The 19,234-nt window shown below is 41.8% G+C and overlaps 2 protein-coding genes across 4 annotated transcripts in view; both read left to right on the top strand.

Moving 5' to 3' along the window:
- Window positions 1–5,363, top strand: part of adgb (androglobin) — a 41,821-nt gene extending 36,458 nt beyond the window's left edge. Inside the window, exons 29-33 of the mRNA XM_027147596.2 lie at window positions 1,303–1,445; window positions 1,856–2,011; window positions 2,447–2,526; window positions 2,948–3,131; window positions 3,395–5,363. Coding sequence (XP_027003397.2) covers window positions 1,303–1,445; window positions 1,856–2,011; window positions 2,447–2,526; window positions 2,948–3,131; window positions 3,395–3,454 — 623 coding nt within the window. The 3' untranslated portion in view covers window positions 3,455–5,363. The remainder of the gene's footprint in view (window positions 1–1,302; window positions 1,446–1,855; window positions 2,012–2,446; window positions 2,527–2,947; window positions 3,132–3,394) is intronic.
- Window positions 5,364–12,030: 6,667 nt separating this feature from the next.
- The window catches only part of stxbp5a (syntaxin binding protein 5a (tomosyn)), a 66,213-nt gene continuing 59,009 nt past the window's right edge, over window positions 12,031–19,234 (top strand). For 2 of the 3 annotated variants that reach the window (XM_027147610.2, XM_027147609.2), the window contains exons 1-2: window positions 12,031–12,962; window positions 14,341–14,438. In XM_027147610.2, the coding sequence (XP_027003411.2) occupies window positions 12,822–12,962; window positions 14,341–14,438 (239 nt within the window). In that variant the 5' untranslated portion in view covers window positions 12,031–12,821. The remainder of the gene's footprint in view (window positions 12,963–14,340; window positions 14,439–19,234) is intronic. The other variant, XM_027147613.2, reaches the window with a different exon arrangement.

Here is a 19,234-nt window from a genome sequence, read left to right as displayed (position 1 = left end):
CTTATCCACCCCCTTATCTACACCTGATCCTCCACCTTATCTATACCTGATCCTCCCCCTTATCTATACCTGATCCTCCCCCTTATCTATACCTGATCCTGCCTTTATCTATACCTGATCCTCCCCCTTATCTATACCTGATCCTCCACCTTATCTATACCTAATCCTGCCCTTATCTATACCTGATCCTCCCCCTTATCTATACCTGATCCTCCCCCTTATCTATACCTGATCCTGCCCTTATCTATACCTGATCCTCCCCCTTATCTATACCTGATCCTCCCCCTTATCTATACCTGATCCTGCCCTTATCTATACCTGATCCTCCCCCTTATCTATACCTGATCCACCCCCTTATCTATACCTGATCCTCCCCTTATCTATACCTGATCCTCCCCTTATCTATATCTGATCCTCCCCTTATCTATACCTGATCCTCCCCCTTATCTATACCTGATCCACTCCCTTATCTATACCAGATCCTCCCCCTTATCTATACCTGATCCTCCCCCTTATCTATACCTGATCCACCCCCTTATCTACACCTGATCCTCCCCCTTATCTATACCTGTTCCTCTCTCCTCAGCTACACCTAAAACAGAGATAAATCAAATAAAGAAATGACAAACGGCTTGATTTTTTTTCCAGGTGATGAGACAAAGCTTGAAAAGCTCATTGTCATGGTTTTAAAGGTTCTAAACTTGTCATTATTTCATATTTCTCAGTATTTGTTGTTGAGGAAACATTTTTTTCCTTTTGAAGGAACTATAAAGTAAACTATATGAAGAAGAAACAATGTAAAGTAGAAAATCTTTGACCAGGTGAAGGCTTTTTGTAGGCCAGCACACACATCTGAATTTTTTTCTGATTTGTTCCGTTGTCAACATGGTTGCTTTGTATTGCCTATAAGTTCTTATAAGCAGCGACCGCACATTGTCTCAGTTGACGGATATTTCTGGCGAATGGACGGAGGATATGACTTCAGATTAGATATGAACCTGCTGTCATTCGGTCGTTATGGATGCCATGTATAGTTGTTAGCCTGTCCAGTGGGATGATGGGTATCTAAGGAGACCAAAGGGAAGGGAATGAGCTTGTGTAGGAAGGGGAGGGATAGAGCAATACTGCCATCTAGCATGTTCTCCATTCACACAGAGTGTTGCGTATAGCAGCAACTGATGTACAATCACTATATCCAGCTGTATGTCATATAAATGCAAGTCACTGTCTAGTTATTCAGGTGCGTTTCTTCAACTATATTAATCCTAATGTTGCTAAAACATTTTCTCATGTAATGTGCAGTGTTCAGACACCTGATCGAGGAAACACCTGTGAACGTGGAGCAACCCCTTAGCACATCCCAGAAAACATCCAAAGCTGCCAAGACCAAAGACAAGGACAAAGACAAAGCCACACCCAAGCCAGAGATAGTCAAGATAGAAAAGGTGTGTGTGTGTGTGTGTGTGTGTGTGTGTGTGTGTGTGTGTGTGTGTGTGTGTGTGTGTGTGTGTGTGTGTGTGTGTGTGTGGAGGACATTGTCACGTTACTTTACTTCCCTAAGTTTATCTGGAGCTGCTTGGATGTGTGATCTCCATAGTGGGAGGAAGTTGTCTGCTTAAATAGGATTTCACATACAAGTTTTATTTTTAACAGATCATGCGATTATAGAGTGCTTTTAGATGATGAGTCAAACTGCGCTTTGGATATTATTATGATTTAAGGATTAATATGTTTTAAAAAAGAACTTAAGGACAATGTTTCCCATCGTCTCTACAACGCAGATACAGAAGAAGGTGTGTCGATGGTGTGTATACATATGAAAGGGTGTGTGTGTCTCTTTGTGTTTTTTGTGTAGAGTCTGGATGAGAGTAAGCCACACTGGATACTTCATGTGGTCTGTGAGAAGACGGACGAAGAACAGATCGAGGTAAAAAAGGACACTGAGAGACTGGAGCAAATTAAGGCAATGAAACTGGCCTGGGAATCTGCACAGCCTGGCAGGGCAGCTAAGGTCTGTGTACACACACACACACACACACACACACACACACACGCAAATACACGCACATTTATGACTGTGTACGACTGTATATTTATAATCACACCTTCCAGTGTCACCCAAACGAGGATAAGGTTCCCCTTTGAGTCTGGTTCCTCTCAAGGTTTCTTCCTTTACCATTCAAGGGAGTTTTTCCTCACCACAGCCACCTGAGTCACCTCAGAATTGCTCATTGGGGATAAATACCTACACATTTAAATACATCTAATATTAATCTTGAATTTTTGTATTATATTAATCTTTAGATTAATCTTTTGTTCTATTTTTACGTTCCGTAAAGCTGCTTTGAGACAGTTGTAAAAAGTGCTATACAAATAAATAAATAAATTTGAATTGAGTGTGTGTGTGTGTGTGTGTGTGTGTGTGTCCCTTGCTTTTGGTGTGCAGGCTTTTGAAACTCGTCAGCAGTACCTGAAAAATCTCAGCACACTCGGAGACCACACATTGGACCTCACACCTTTCATCAGGTACGCATACTTTCCATGGTCACAGGAGGTTCCATAGACTTCCTGTGGAATTCTGGTAGCTGCGTCTCAATCCGATAAATAGTCGGATAGTCAGGGCACTGAGCAGGGAGTGGATTATTTTAAAGTCTGTCTCTCTACTGAACTCTCAGTAATCTATTAAGCAGCTATCATTAGTCCAGCACTCAAACCATTACTGATGGTTACGCTATATAACTTTATTTGATGGCTTGTCTGAGTCGGCTTCCACATCAACAATAAGAGTGAAATCTACAAAGCATGGTGAAAACATGAGTCTCTCTCTCTCTGTCTCTCTCTGTCTCTCTGTCTCTCTGTCTCTGTCTCTGTCTCTGTCTCTCTCTCTCTCTCTCTCTCTCTCTCTCTCTCTCTCTCTCTCTCTCTCTCTCTCTCTCTCTCACTGTAGGAGAACCAGCAAGCCTGAGCGTCTGAAGGATGCAGTGGTGGAGGAGGAACAGCAGAGGGAGCAATTGGAGAAGATCCAGAGCTTTCGACTGTACCGAGAGACAGTGCTGGAACGCCGGAGGCAGGAACAGGAGCAGACCAAACAGCTGATAACAGAACAACATGAACTGTTTAAAAAAATTCAGGTTAGATATTTTTAAACCAATGAAAAATAACTTTTGGAAAAGTTTATATATATATATATATATATATATATATATATATATATATATATATATATATATATATATATATATATATATATATTCTGGATAGAATTTTATATTGTATATTACCTTATAAAGAGCAACTCACATAATTCACGTTAGACATTAATTAATAAATAAATGTTCTCTTTAAAGATTATTACAGTAACCGTTAGTTTTAACACCTTCACTGATTGTCTCAGGAGGAGAAAGCTGAGATACTCCAGAAGTTTGACCGAACTGGTGAGGTTAGTCGAACCTGAAACCTGGAGTAGCACAAGAGAGGAGAGCAGTGAATGGAAAGAGAAGACAAGTCTCCAAAGAGAGAAGAAGTTTCTGTTTACAGAACCTATGAAGCATATATCAAACACCTGATAAATAAGAACCCGACTAATGCTGCACAAGCTGGACAAAAAAAAAACCCAGAACAAAACAAACCAACACCACCACATCATACAGAACTTCCTCACATCCGTTTTTGTCTCTAGATCCATACGGAGACGTGAGCTCTACCACTGAGGTGTTTTTCTCTAGTGGGAGGAAGCTGTTCATTTGTACGGGATTCGAATATATGAGTTTTATTTTTAACAGCGTGCGATGAGACGATGAGTCACCCTGCACTTCGGATATTATTATGATTCAGAGTTTAATATTAAAAAATAAAGAAAGAAACAATACAAACATGCGGGTGAGATTTTCCATTGCTTTGTGTGTGTGTGTGTGTGTGTTTAAATTGAGTGTGTAATCAGGGAGATTTGATTATTATTATATTATTAGAATCTATTGTATTAGAAAAGAGATTATTATTATTTATTTTACAACACAATAAGAGACGCCAGTCTAGATGATGAGGCTTCCTGTTGAGCGAAGTGGCTTGTAATACAGATGATTAATTATACAGACAGTACTGTAGAAACTTAACATTACTGTATAAAGTTGTAACTTGGGTAAAGTTGTTTGACTCAATATGTCGAATTTTCCTCACACCTCCAGGGTTGTGGGTTTCATTCCCCTCTCAAAATTGTGTGCGTTTAGCATTTTTCTTTCTTTGCTCTGAGGGTTTCCTCAAACTTCTCTGGTTTCTTTCCAGTCCAAAGACATGCCCTGTAGGCTGATTAGCATCTCTAAATTGTCCAAAGTGTGGTTGTATAATTGTGATGTATTGGCACCCCATCTATGCAGGGTGTCCCCATCTGTCCAGAGTGTTCCCTGTACGTCCAGAATGTCCCCCGTCTTGCCAGAGTGTCTCCCGTCTGTCCAGAGTGCCCTCATCTGTCTAGTGTGTCTCCCATCTCTCTAAGGTGTCCTTATCTCTCCTGAGTGTCCCCTGTCTGTCCAGAGTGTCCCCATGTGACCAGCGTGTTCCATGTCTGTCGAGAGTATCCCCTGTCTGTCCAGAAACTACTTGTCTGTCCAGTGTGCCCCCCGTCTGTGCAGCATGCCCCCCATCTGTCTGGAGTGTCCCTCCCCTCGTATTGCTGCTTAAATCCCTTTAATAGACTCCAAGCCCTCAGGGCACCAAGATGATGGAAGTGAAGCTAATGGAAGAGACTATCGTGATAATTCTGGCTTGGGTTTGAGAATTTGTTCAATAACACTGTGACTGGGAGGAGACAAATTCACACGATGGACTGGTTCTTAAACATGTTTTGGGGAATTATTTATCAATTATTATTTAGAAAATCAGGACTGTAAGAAAGATCACTTTTTTATCGTCTTTATCCAGGTAGTTTATCAAACACAGAAGAGTCAACTCACTGACTCAGCTTGCTGATTCTGAAGTTGCACTGATGATGCCTTCATCTAGCAACATATATTACTGTAATGTGTGTTAGAGATGATATTTTCATAGAAAGGTTTCAGAAAAACAAAAACGGTTATTTTTTCTCCACACACCATGCTGATATCAAACCCATTTCAGCTCTCTGACTTGTGTTACCTTGTGTTTATGATTGTGTTGTTTCACTACTTGGTGTGTTACATCTCATTGCAGTCACCATGCGTCAGATGGCCAGTAAATACGCCCCGCATATCTTTTCCTTTATTTACTGTAAAGTGAAGAAATCTGTATGAGATATTGTACTTGTGTCATACTCCATAGACACCAAGAGGTGTTTTTTTTACACCTTGGATTAAAACACTGGGCTGCAATAAAACATTTTAATGTTCATAGCTACGGATGTTGTTTGTAGGTGCATCGACTCTAAAAGTGAAGTGTGTGTGTCTGTGTGTGTGTGTGTGTGTGTGTGTGTGTGTGTGTGTGTGTGTGTGTGTGTGTGTGTGAGTGATGTAATCAGCTAAGCTGTAGTCAGGGACACACCCAATTCTGTGAGGTGTGTTTTTTGTTGGAATGATCAGCAGAGCGCATCGCATCATGGCTAATACTGGAGTGTGAGCGTCATCATCCCAAACATTTTGTTGCGTCATTGGTTGTCATAGACACAGACACATGAGAGAGAGAGAGAGAGAGAGAGAGAGAGAGAGAGAGAGAGAGAGAGAGAGAGAGAGAGAGAGAGAGAGAATAGGTTTAATTGCAGCTGCATCATGCCTGGTGAGTTAATTCATTTCACTCATTCATCCTTTCATCAATTTCCACGCTTGTGTACAGTTCATGTGCTTTCCTCTGTTACAGATAGAATGGACCTACACCTGCCACCTGCCTAGACAACAATGCAACCTGTGTGTGTGTGTGTGTGTGTGTGTGTGTGTGTGTGTGTGTGTGTGTGTGTGTGTGTGTGTGTGTGTGTGTGTTTGTTTATGTTTGTGTTTTGCAGGCTGGGACTCAAAAGTGCTTTAGGTAAGTCTAGGTAAGTCTTTCCAGAAAATTAAAAATCAAGCAAACATATATCATATTCAGAGGAGATTTTTCAAAATGACTGCGTTCATCCATTTTTAGCCACAGCAATCACAAACAAATCCTGGAGGGAAGCAGGGAAGTGGCCTTCATAAACTATTTGGTGTGGAGATTTTTTGCATATTTTACTAATATGGACTGTATTAGATTTTTTATTTTTTTTTTAAAACCAAAACCATGCTTTGATGCAGTTCCAAACAGACGCCTTCATCACAGCAGGGTTGATGAAGATGCTTTTACATGTCAGAGCTGTGTTGATCAGGCTTTTAATCCCTGATCCCATCATCATCAACATTTTCCCGGATTGTTCATGATAGAATTAATCCCAAAGACACGACTAGAAAAAAATGAAAACATATCCAGACTCACTTCTTAGTGCTTCCAGGCCGAATAAATTTACAAAAAAAAAAATAAAAAATAAAAAAAAAAAACAGAAACATTTTTAACATTTAATAGATTTTATAGCATTTAACATTTTTCTACCACTTATCCGAACTTCTGGGGTCACGGGGATCTCAAGCATCATCGGGCATCAAGGCAGGATACACCCTGGACGGAGTGCCAACCCATCGCAGGGCACACACACTCTCATTCACTCACACACACACACACACACACTCTCTCTCTCTCTCTCTCTCTCTCTCATTCACTCATACAATCACACACTACGGACAATTTTTCCAGAGATGCCAATCAACCTACCATGCGTGTCTTTGGACCAGGGGAGGAAACCAGAGTACCTGGAGGAAACCCCCGAGGCACGGGGAAAACATGCAAACTCCACACAAACAAGGCGGAGGCGGGAATCGAACCCCCAACCCTGGAGGTGTGAGGCAAACGTGCTAACCACTAAGCCACCGTTCCACGCCCCCTTAAGAGATGTATGTACTTTTTAAAGAATTTTCCAGTACGTTCCCAAACTGAAACTCGACCATCCCAAATATTCACTAAATTTTGTCTTCATTAGTGTTTATTTCTTTTCTCAGTTTAATATCTTGGATTACTGCCTTGTATTCTTTGGATGTTAAAGAGATAAAGAGAAAAACAATCTAGACTGCAGATTGCATCAATAATTGTGCTGAATTTCATTTCATGTGTTTATTTGGTGAATAATGTGTTCTCATCTGCTGCAAGAAAAGCACTTCACTTTAACATGGGCCATTTTGTAAATAATTGTTCATTAAACCTCAAAGTAAATTTTTATACATGTATAAACAAATACTTTTTTATTAGTATCTAAAATACCTTTATGTAGTATTGAAGAACGCTATTACTCATTGGTCGCTGAGAGACAGTAATCAGTGATTGGTAATTAAGAGTCAGTGATCAGTGATTGGTCATTGAGAGACAGTGATTGGTCATTAAGAGACAGTGATCAGTGATTGGTCATTAAGAGACAGTGATCAGTGACTGGTCATTAAGAGACAGTGATCAGTGACTGGTCATTGAGAGACAGTGATTGGTCATTAAGAGACAGTGATCAGTGATTGGTCATTAAGAGACAGTGATCAGTGACTGGTCATTGAGAGACAGTGATTGGTCATTAAGAGACAGTGTTCAGTGATTGGTCATTAAGAGACAGCGAACTGTGATTGGTCATTAAGAGACAGTGATCGGTGATTGGTCATTAAGAGACTGATCAGTGATTGCTCGTTGAGAGACAGTGATCAGTGATTGGTTGTTGAGAGACAGTGATCAATGATTGGTCATTAAGAGACAGTGATCAGTGATTGGTCGTTGACAGACAGTGATCAGTGATTGGTCATTGAGAGAGTGATCAGTGATTGGTCGTTGAGAGACAGTGATCAGTGATTGGTCATTAAGAGACAGCGATCAGTGATTGGTCATTAAGAGACAGCAATCTGTGATTGGTCATTAAGAGACAGCAATCTGTGATTGGTCATTAAGAGACAGCAATCTGTGATTGGTCATTAAGAGACAGCGATCAGTGATTGGTCATTAAGAGACAGCGATCAGTGATTGGTCATTAAGAGACAGCAATCTGTGATTGGTCATCAAGAGACAGCAATCTGTGATTGGTCATTAAGAGACAGCAATCTGTGATTGGTCATTAAGAGACAGCGATCTGTGATTGGTCATTAAGAGACAGTGATCAATGATTGGTCATTAAGAGACAGCGATCTGTGATTGGTCATTAAGAGACAGTGATCAATGATTGGTCATTAAGAGACAACGATCTGTGATTGGTCATTAAGAGACAGCAATCTGTGATTGGTCATTAAGAAACAGCGATCAGTGATTGGTCGTTGAAAGACAGCAATCAGTGATTGGTTCCTGACAGACAGTGGTGATCAGTGAAATATGGTGTTCTTTGGTGTTGTTCTGCACCAAGATATCTTGGTCTCATCAGGCCGTAAGATATTTTGCCACAGGCTTCCTTCTTGCTGCCCTGCCCCATAGTCCATACAGGTGAAGAATATGTGAGGTTGTGTCATATACAATAATCATTGCTTTCCAGATGTTCTTACAGCTCCTTTAATGCTTCTTTATGCAGCCTCCATGATTAGATTCTTCTTGTGCTTTTGTCCATTTTGTAGGGACGTCCTGTTCTCAGTGCTGTTCATTGTGATGCCACATTTTCTCCACTAGTTGATGATGGACTTTACTGTGTTCTACAGGACATCGTGTCCTCTACCTGTTTTGTAAGCTCTTAGTGGACCATGACTTCAGCGGTCCGATGAAACCAAGTCACTGATGACAGGTTAATAATAAATACCCCTGATCTTAGGTTTGAATGTGATTCAAAATTTTTTTTTTATGTTGTTGGTCGATGTATCACATCAAAAATCATTTTCTTTTTTTTTTTAACACAAAAATATGTGCCGTTTTAACAGAGATGTGTAGACCTGCTCATAGGAGAAACACCATCAGCATTTTACCCGAACAAAGAGGTAGCTATACTTTCTGTCAGTTCAGGTATTGTGGGAATTTACATAAACTGCAACCTTTATTTAAATAAATAAGAGGCAAAAGCTTTCTTTTACATTTAGGTGAGTGTGTGTGTGTGTGTGAGTGAGTGGGTGAGTGGGTAGGTGACATGATGTTCTTTAAAGGCCACGGGTCTTTCTCTCTCCCTTGTTGTATTAGCAGTGAATTCATTTCAAACAACACACCTCTCCACATAATACCCTCATTGTTAAACTCACTTTATACTGCTGACCCAAATTACATCCCAGGTTTCAATCAAAGACCACAAATTTGCATATTCAATTACACCCTTTTTAAATTATTCATTCTTCACTGGAGGTCATCACAACACAATTGTGACATGGTGCATCTTACGGCGGTCTCGTAAAGCGTCACAGCTGTTTAATCTCCACCTGCATAAAAAAAGCTGCTAAACACGAAGGGGTTTGATTTAGACCACAATGGTTAAATGGATGTTAAGGAGACTTTAACTAGCAATGAACATTGAGAAAAGGACGTTTCCAACCTGAAATGAAACTGATGAAATTTGGTTGTGTAATCCTGGTCTGTTAACGTGCTTGCTGTCGACACAGAGCATGAAGCACGGCGTCCTTCGCTATGGTTACACTGCACTGAACTTTGGCCCCCTTGTGGAGAGCCATTCAGACTGCCATCAATAGACAGGTCTTATTAAAGCTGTCTGAAGGCAAACTGTACACCTCTGAGACTCCACACTGAATAAAAAAGAGGCATGAATAGGAAGAGACTGGAACAATGGAGAAACATTGTGTTAAATCACTGATGTCGGTGTCTGGAGCTTTCACAGGTATAAATGTGTGCATTCGTATGTGGGTGGATGGATGGATGGATAGGTGGGTGGGTGGATGGGTGATTGGTCAGTTCTTCATATGTAAATAAAGAGCACCTTACCTTATAAGGGCTTCTGCGCCTCTCCATTCTCCTAATAAACACAATAATTAAAAAATGAAAGCACTAATTATCTGGTGTAATGTGCTTAGTGTGTGGAGTCCCAGATTCTTTGATGTCGGCTTGTCGGAGCAAGTATACCCAAAGGCCTGTAGGCTAGGGTGCCAATACTTTTGGTGGGGAGTGGATACGAGCACGTGACTTCACGATTACCCGTGACGCAATTCCCCACATTGTGCTGATTGTTTTAATGTGTCACATGTCAATGTTGTGGAAAGTTTATTGATTTTGCATATATTGGGGGCGGAGCTGCAGGAAAACTGAAAGGCCAGTTGGTACACCAATTTAAACCTTTGTCCAGAGACCTATCACCCTAAAGAAGCTGGCTGAGTTTGGTGTAGATAGCTCGAAAGCTTGCCGAGTTATAAACCTCTAAATTTATAATGAAATTAAAACTTCTACGGCATACCCGATTTTGGTGCATGTGGCTCGAAATCCCTAGAATGAGTAGCAATATATATATTTTTGTCAAAGAAGAATAAGCAAAACAGAATGTTGTGTTCTACAAGCCAACATAATGATCTCTGTATATTAAGTGAACCATCAGAGAGATCTTCTTGTATAGCGAGAGAGAGAGAATGAGAAACCGTGTTGGAGACTCATAACTCCAGGGTCACGATTACTCGATTTTTCTATACTGTGATGACTTCCGCAATTCTCTACACTGTAGTCTGCTGGGTGCGAGGCGGTACAGAATGGGACATGAAGAGATTAAACAAGCTGGTTAAGAGAGCAAGCACTGTCCTGGACTGCCCATTGGACTCTGTGGAGGAGGTGGGTGAGAGGAGGATGTTAGCCAAGCTGACATCTATTAGGAACATCACCTCTCACCCACTGTATGGCACTGTGGAGACCCTGTGTAGCTCTTTCAGCAGCAGACTGCTACACCCCCAGTGTAGGATGGAGCACTACTGCAGATTGTTCATTGCAGTGGCTGTCAGACTTTACCATACTGCATTACAGTGATGTTCATTCATTCATTCATTCATTTTCTACCGATCCAACCCATCACAGGGCACACACACTCATTCACTCACACAATCACAAACTACGGACAATTTTGATGCCAATGCATGTCTTTGGACCGGGGGAGGAAACCGGAGTACCCGGAGGAAACCCCCGAGGCACGGGGAGAACATGAAACTCCACACACACAAGGCGGAGGCAGGAATCGAACTCTCAACCCTGGAGGTGTGAGGCAAACGTGCTAACCACTAAGCCACCGTGCCCCCTACAGTGATGTTATTGTGAAATATTTTATAACGAAATATAATTTTGTTATTATTATTCTCATCATTATTCTTATTATTTAAATATTGTTTTATATGAAGCTTTTCTTTCTTCTTATTGTCTATAAGTCTTTAATAACTGTCTGTGAGCTGCTGTGATAAGTAAATTTCCCCACTGTGGGATCAATGAAGTTTATCTTATCTTTTTTTTTATCTTATCTTACAGGCTATAAGGAGTTTTGCACCATCATCTTGCACCTCTGGGTTCCTGCAAGGTGCTCCTGTTTCATCTAAACACCCCATGATAATACCTATAGCTAAATCACTCATGTATGAGATTGTTGGACATCCCAATCCAAATCCATGGCCGTGAAGATAATTAACCCAGCAGTGACAGCCTCAAAGATTCTGGAAAATCTTTCTACCAGACTTTCAAGTGTGTCTGTGGAAATTGGTGTCCATTCTGTTTTAAAGAGTGCTTTTAGCTGACGGTCCAAATGATCCCAAATTTGTTCAATGGGGTTGAGGTGAGGGCTCTGTGCTATTCCTCCACACCAAATTTATAGAACGTTTTACAGATCTTATTTTGTGTTATAACATTAACAGTAATATGACATTTCCTGGAAGAGGCCCAGGCTTAAAACCAGCTTCCATCCTTCACCAGACTCTACTGCTGGAGCTCTGTATTCCAGTAGATAGTGTTCTCCTGGCATCTACCAAACCGTACTCATCCATCACATTGCCAGATGCAGCACTGAAGTGTGATTCATCACTCCAGAGATGTTTCCACTATCCAGAGTCCAGCTGCAGTGCTTTACACCACTCCAGCCTACACTTGGCGATGCTCATAGGTTTGTGAGCAGCTGTTCAGCTCCTGATGCACAGTTGTTGTATTTATGTTGCTTCCAGACGCAGTTTTGAGCTCTGTAGTGAGTGAAGCAACACTGCTTGTACACACGTCATGACAGCAGGCACTGAACCTCCACAGAATTTTGTTTCCTCCAGATAGTTGATGATGCTAAACAGAGCGCCTTCTCCTCTCCAACCCTCACCCCTTCTTCCTTCCTTCCTCCCTCCTTCTTTCCTCCACCGCCACGTTGCCTGTCACGTGACGCCCAGCGCTCGCTCCAAAATCATCTCCGCGACAGGCGACACTCGAGCGCGCATCATCATCATCATCAGCAGCAGCAGCAGCAGCATCACAGCACAGTATAACCGGCGGCGGCACGAGCTTTCCTCCCCACAAACATCCGGGTGTCGCGCGCAATGCGCAGTCGCGCCGCTGCAGCCGTTTCAGCGAGCTGAGAGAGAGAGAGAGAGAGAGAGAGAGGGCGGAGATACCGGAAAGTGCCAGAGACGCGAAGACGCAGCGGGACGCCGACTTGGCCAAGCTTCAAACATAGGCACTTGAAAAAAGAAAAAAACAATCCCACGTCAACGTCAAAGACATGGACATGGAGAGGGTAGAAAACGCGCCCTAAAATGTCAGATTTAAATACGGCGAAGCGAGTGAGAGCGGCTTCCCCTCCCCTCCTCCCTCATCTCTTACCCTAAACCCGGTGATCTCGTCTCAGGTGCTTCATCCTTCTTGACGCAGTCTGACTGAACTCGGGGAGCAAAAAAAAAAAAAAAATGAAGAAGTTTAATATTCGGAAGGTGCTGGACGGCTTGACGGCGGTATCATCGCCTTCAGCGTCGCCACATGCAGGGGCCAAAGAGAACGACTTCATCCTCCCGGAGACCCTCCAGTCCGAGCACTTCCAGCTCTGTAAGGTGGGCAAAGCCAAACGCACAGGATTTACCACCGTGTATGAGCGCAGGGTCCGAGGGCCAGGTGCTCACGCTAAGCCGGAGTTGGTGTTATTTAAGAAAGAAGTGCGGATTTCACATGAAATCGTTAAATCGTTAACGCGTCGCCTCCTTCTTGACGTTTCGGTCCAAGCAGGACGGCTGTGTGTGTGTGTGTGTGTGTGTGTGTGTGTGTGTGTGTGTGTGTGTGTGTGTGTGTGTGTGTGTGTGTGTGTGTGTGTGTGTGTGTACAGCAACACAGCAGCGTTTCATCCTTCATGTCCACGGAGGGACTCTGTGTGTGAATAGACAGGCCGGCGCACTATGGTCACACACCACACACACACACACACACACACACACACACACACACACACACACACACACACACACACACACACACTGTCACTGAAGAGAGCTGGCCTGAAGTGCTGATTTTACACGCGGTCAATATTAATCTATGTCTCTTCAGAAGGATTGGTTTGGTGTTTATTGTGTTGCGCTGCGGCTGCGTAAAATATTTCCCAGGGCATCAGTTTACGCAGCGCTGCCCGGTTTGTGCGGATACGGAATGCGTCTTAGCTTTAGGGTGCAACTGATGTGCAGCGTTATAAGCCTGCATTGTTTAAAAATAATAATAATAATAATAAATGAAATAAATAGACCAAAAAAATCAAATTTATTGCAGGTTTGTTGCAATGGAGTGAAGCTTTAGAGTGCGCGCGAGGTGTACAAATAGCAAGAGCACCCAGAATCTGGCGTAATCTGTTCTGTGCGGATTATGTCAGTCAGTAAAATTGATTTCTCGCACCACTGACTAATTCTCTCTCTCTCTCTCTCTCTCTCTCTCTCTCTCTCTCTCTCTCTCTCTCTCTCTCTCTCTCTCTCTCTCTCTCTCACACACACACACACACACACACACACACACACACACACACACACACACACACACACACACACACACACACACACACTTGGGAAAACCTTAACCATAACTGCTGGATGCATGAGTAGAAACTATTCAGAATAAACTCCTCCTTGGTTACACCAGCAGCTCCACAGGCCTCTTAAAAAAATATACACTGTGTCCCTTTTGTCCACTGTTTTGTCATTGTTTTGATGGAGCTTGTGGCTCGGTGCCTTCAGTTTGCAGCACTCCAGCAATGGTGAGAACATAGGAACCACTTATGTAACACGCTTATGCCTCCACTCTCTCATTAGACAGTGTCAGAGAGACAGAGATGACAGCTGGAGGAATAAATAGTGTCCCAGAATTGACAAAACAAATAAATCTGCATTATATTCTAGCTGTACTGTTTGATTCTTGTGTTAATGTTAACATTTCCGATCTCTCCTTTATCAGACGGTCCGCCATGGTTTTCCGTATCAGCCATCTTCCATGGCCTTCGACCCGGTCCAGAAAATCCTCGCCATCGGGACTCAATGTGGAGCTCTGCGGTTGTATCCTTTAATCTGAGTGTGACTTGTTTTGTCTTGTCCTGTGTTTGTGTGTGCTCTTTTTTAGACAGGGCCTTGAGAAATCTCCTGTAAGTACCTTTTAAACCTTTACATTATTTATGAGTGATTGCTCATGTTTTCATCTTGGTTTCACGTCCGTGTCTGATACGAATCATGCTGAAAAAAAGGGAAACACTTTGGTATTTATTTCTCTTACAGTATGTCTCATCTCTGCTTGAGAAGTGTTTCTTGAAATCAGAAATTCAGGAAGACGAACGTGAGAAGTCGAGTTTTTTAGAACAAACCGTTTGGTTCGGCTCACTCACAGTTCAGAGCTTGTGCAGGCGTGGAATCTGACAACTGAATTTCATCTCTGAAAAGATTTCCGTTTCTCTCCCCGCCGCATTCATTCCCGTTACACGAACTTGCTTTGAGTTTGTCAGTCAGATTAGCAGATCAGCTTCGTCTGATCCCTGTCTTCTTTTATTTGGAGATTTTGACGCTGACGCTGTGACTCCAGAGAATTTTCTTTTCCGCCTTTAAAAAGGACCCCTGTTGAGGGTCTTGTTACTAAGCCTCACATGGTGATCAGGATTTCTGTAGATACACAGCATTCAAGTGAAGACGAATAAAAAAAATCTCTTAACTTGGATTGAAAGAGTTCCTCGATGCCTGTCCTCCTTTAATGCTTTCCGTGCTTGTAGACTGATCCTTAGCTATCAATTCTTTGATTTCAATAAGCAGGAAGTTTTTTTTTCTGTAATCTGGTCGATCCTGCCGTCTTTTCCGTCTTTGTTACGCAGGGTGTAGTTTCTATTTGTTATTTTCTGTCTCAGTATTTTGTCTGTCTCAGCTTTTTTTTTCTTGCCCATGAGGATGATGGAAAGCGGCAGATCAAGAGGTCAGAGCAGCAGAGCCGTCCAGAAGATTACCGCAGAAAAAAAAACTTGAGAGAAGTGTACAGCTTATTGCCCTTGGGATATTTGTGCTGTAATCCCCCCCAAAAAAAATTCAGACTGTTTACTGTTTTCTTCCTAACACATGGGAATGAATGTGCTTACAATTTCAAAGTGTGTGTATGTGTGAGTGAAGTTTGGATTTTTTCTCCCCATTCTTGGGCGTGGGGGGTCTTCCAGGTTCTCGGGTTTCCTCCACAGTCCAAAGACAAACTTTGTAGGCTGATTGCCATCTATAAATTGGCCATAAATCGGCGTGTGTGTGCGTGTGTGTGTGTGTGTACAGGGTGACACCAGTCTTGTGCCCTGAGGCCCCAGGATGTTCCCAGTAACCCTGTGTGTGATAAGCAGGATGGATCAATAGATGGATGGTTGGGTGGATAGATGAATAAATTGATAGATGAATTGATTAACAGGTGTGTGGATGGATGGATGGATGGATGCATGGATGGATGGATGGATGGATGGGTGGGTGGATAGATAAATGGATGGATGGATGGATAGATAAATGGATAGATGGATGGATGGATGGATAGATAAATGGATTTATGGATATATATAAATGGATGGATAAATGGATAGATAAATGGATGGAGGGATGTATGGATAGGTGGATGGATAAATGGTTGTACCTCTTTTGAGTGCCTAATGAAATGATATATCAGCACTCATATACAGTCATTTTTATTTCACCTAAAAGGTGATCTAAAAGGACTCATAGAGGCTTGTTGAAGAAAGAATGTTGATTTATATCAATTCATTTCTGCAAACAAAGACTAAGTTCGAGTGCAGCAGAGTGTCTATGATGTACAGAAGCGTTTCTGTTGTCAAATATGCTGCACAGACTCGCGAAGACTTTCCTACATTTATCCCACGCACAGGCTGAGGAAAAGAACACATGTGTCAGACTTTCTTAAACATCCCACGTTTGGCTTGTCTTCTGTGTGGTTTAGATGTAGCTGGGGAGGGAAATTTAACTGAAACTTGGAGATCCTGCTTTGCTGTTGAACAAACATCTAAATCGAGCTACGTTGTGTAGATGATACGCCGTTATTAATGTCATGATGATCCAATAAAGTCTGTGGTCACATGCTGCAGCTGGTGCTTAGTGTCCCCAAAATGAGAGAGATAAGGGGAGAGGTGGGGTTGGAAATTGTTGTTTCTTGGAGTTGTGAAATGAAGGAAATTTCTCAACATGATCACGCTCTAAAACCCGGAGACTCTTAAAGCTTCTGGTGTATTAAGAGGGACCACAGCGTGCAGCTCAGGTCTCTGACACACTCTGAATTCTACTGATCTCTCATATAAAAGAAAAAAAAAAAACAAAAAAAAAAAACAAATATGATTTGTCCAAATGAATTGTAAAGTGTGCTGGTGCTGTATTTATTTGTTTGTTTATTAATTAATTAATTAATTAATTTAGAAGCAAGAAAAGGACCATTTTTGTGCTTTCTTTCCTCATGTTTTTGGTCAGTGGTAACATCACTTTGTCCTATTGTATTTGTTGTTGTTCCTGTCAGGTGTTTCTGTGTGATTCAGACCTGGAGATCCAGAGCTTACGTAATCAATGAGCAAGAAACCTCCTGATGATGATGTTTATAGAATGTGATGTAAATGTGAGGAAAAAAGGTCAGGAAATACTAATAGTTTATCCTTCTATTCTGTCCTAATGATACAACAGCAGCTGGCATAGGTGTGTGTGTGTGTGTGTGTGTGTGTGTGTGTGTGTGTGTGTGTGTGTGTGTGTGTGTGTGTGTGTGTGTGTGTGTGTGTGTGTGTGTGTGTGTGGCAGCGCTCCTCCACTAATGGCTATAATACCAAGTCACTAGCATAATGTAAGCTTTTCTTCTCGGTCGTGATTCATTTATTATTTTTAAAATAACAGTCAGTGTGTCTGCAAAGCTGTGCATTGCAGGACATGAGATCCTCATTATCCTAACATGTATATCACAGCGTTTGAATAACTTTCCTTCAGTGTTCCAATAAAGTTCCCATCAGCAATTACTCAGCATTCCAAAACATTCCCTCGGCATTCCAATGATGTTCCCTCATCATTCTAATAATGTTTCCTCAGCATTTCAATAACATTCCCTTGGCATTCCAATAACGTTCCCTTATAAATCCAATAACATTCCCTCATCATTCCAGGAACATTACCCTCATCATTCTAATAATGTTCCCTTCCCATTCCAATAACATTACCTCAGTGTTCCAATATTATTCCCATCATTGTTCCCTCAGCGTTCCAATAACATTCCTCTCATCATTTCTACAGCTACATTTGACAGTCAGTGTGTTTCCTTCCTTTCATTTAATCTGTCTTGACTTGTCTTCCTTCTCACACATAGCTTTTCTAATAAATTTGCTCTCACTGCAAATAACATTTACAATTGATCACTTAAAAACGAGTCGATCAGCCGAGCCGTATTTGCTCACTGACGTTTGGCTATTGGTGATTAGTTTCGTACTGACTCTGTAAAGCTAATGTTAGCTAACAGGTAGGAGTTTTCCCCTGCGTATTGTTTAGATAAGCCCTGAACAAACTTCAGCTCAAAACCAAAAATCTGATTGGGAATGAAGTTTTTGACTGAACTCTTCTTTTAATGATAGGATGTGGTTTTACCGAGCAGCAACACTGCTTCACCTGAAATGCAGATGTTTCTTTGTGTATTCTAATAAGACAGGCATTATGTGTGTGTGTGTGTGTGTGTGTGTGTGTGTGTGTGTGTGTGTGTGTGTGTGTGTGTGTGTGTGTGTGTGTGTGTGTGTGTGTGTGTGCGTGCGTGCGTGCGTGTGTGTGAGGCCTTTTCACTGTGACACAAGGACATGAAAAAAAGTGGCCGTACACAGATACACACACACAAACGCTTGAACCTGGTTGTCATAGAAATGTGCCCCGTGTGATGTGTTTGGTGAAGCTGTTATAATAAATAATTTACAGGACAATTACCAAACCCCTGCGGCCCTCCTGACTTTTGAAGTCGTAGATACGTCAAGCGTTCAGTGAGGAAAAACTTTGAAACAGATTTACTATTGGCCTCAAGACAAATACACAAAGTACACTTTCTATTAAGTCAAACGACAACAAAACAACACAATGGAGACTGAAGCCTGCATCTTTTCTACACTTCCGGCAGAAAGCTGTGTTTGGATGTTCATGTGGAAGGATTCTCAAGATAACTCCAGCTAACTAACCCTTTCTGAGACACGAGATCTGTATGAAATATTCAAATATTCATTTATGGAAATGGTAATCTGACTGTAATCAGCTGTGGCAGCAGTTAAAGTTAGAATTACGATTTGTTGACAGATTACATAAAAACATCTCTCGCTAGTGAACTTTTGATCTCTCCTGAGAATTCCCCTGCCACAGTGTTCACATTAATAACCGAGAAACGTGTGAAGTTCCTCTGCCTCATGTCCCAGCTCACATTTCTGTAATGTACCTCAGATTTTATAGACTACTAACTGATACATTCATCAAGATTTTTACCCAAAAAAAACCCTCTCTCTTTCTTTATGTTCTGTCTGTATATTCTTTCTTTTCCCCCTCCTCTGTGCAGTAGGCAGGATGCTGTGTGAATTATGGGATGCAGTTGCTAGGCAAGTCAGGGAACATTGTGTCATGCTTTTCTTGAAAAGATCAGGATTAACTAATGCATGTGAGGTCACCTGGCTCTCTGTTAATTACAGAGCACACACATGCACACACAAACACACACACATACACAAACACACACTTTATTTAGAGATTTTTATGTACAAAAGTGTTTGGCTCTCATTTGGCTCAATTGGCTCTCTGTGCACTTTGAGCACAGATCCAGGACTTATTGCTGCTCAGTA

Source organism: Tachysurus fulvidraco, chromosome 9 (assembly GCF_022655615.1).
Source record: "Tachysurus fulvidraco isolate hzauxx_2018 chromosome 9, HZAU_PFXX_2.0, whole genome shotgun sequence".
NCBI lineage: Eukaryota > Metazoa > Chordata > Actinopteri > Siluriformes > Bagridae > Tachysurus > Tachysurus fulvidraco.
The sequence above is the reverse complement of the archived record's forward strand: the minus strand, read 5'-3'. Positions and strand labels throughout refer to the sequence as shown.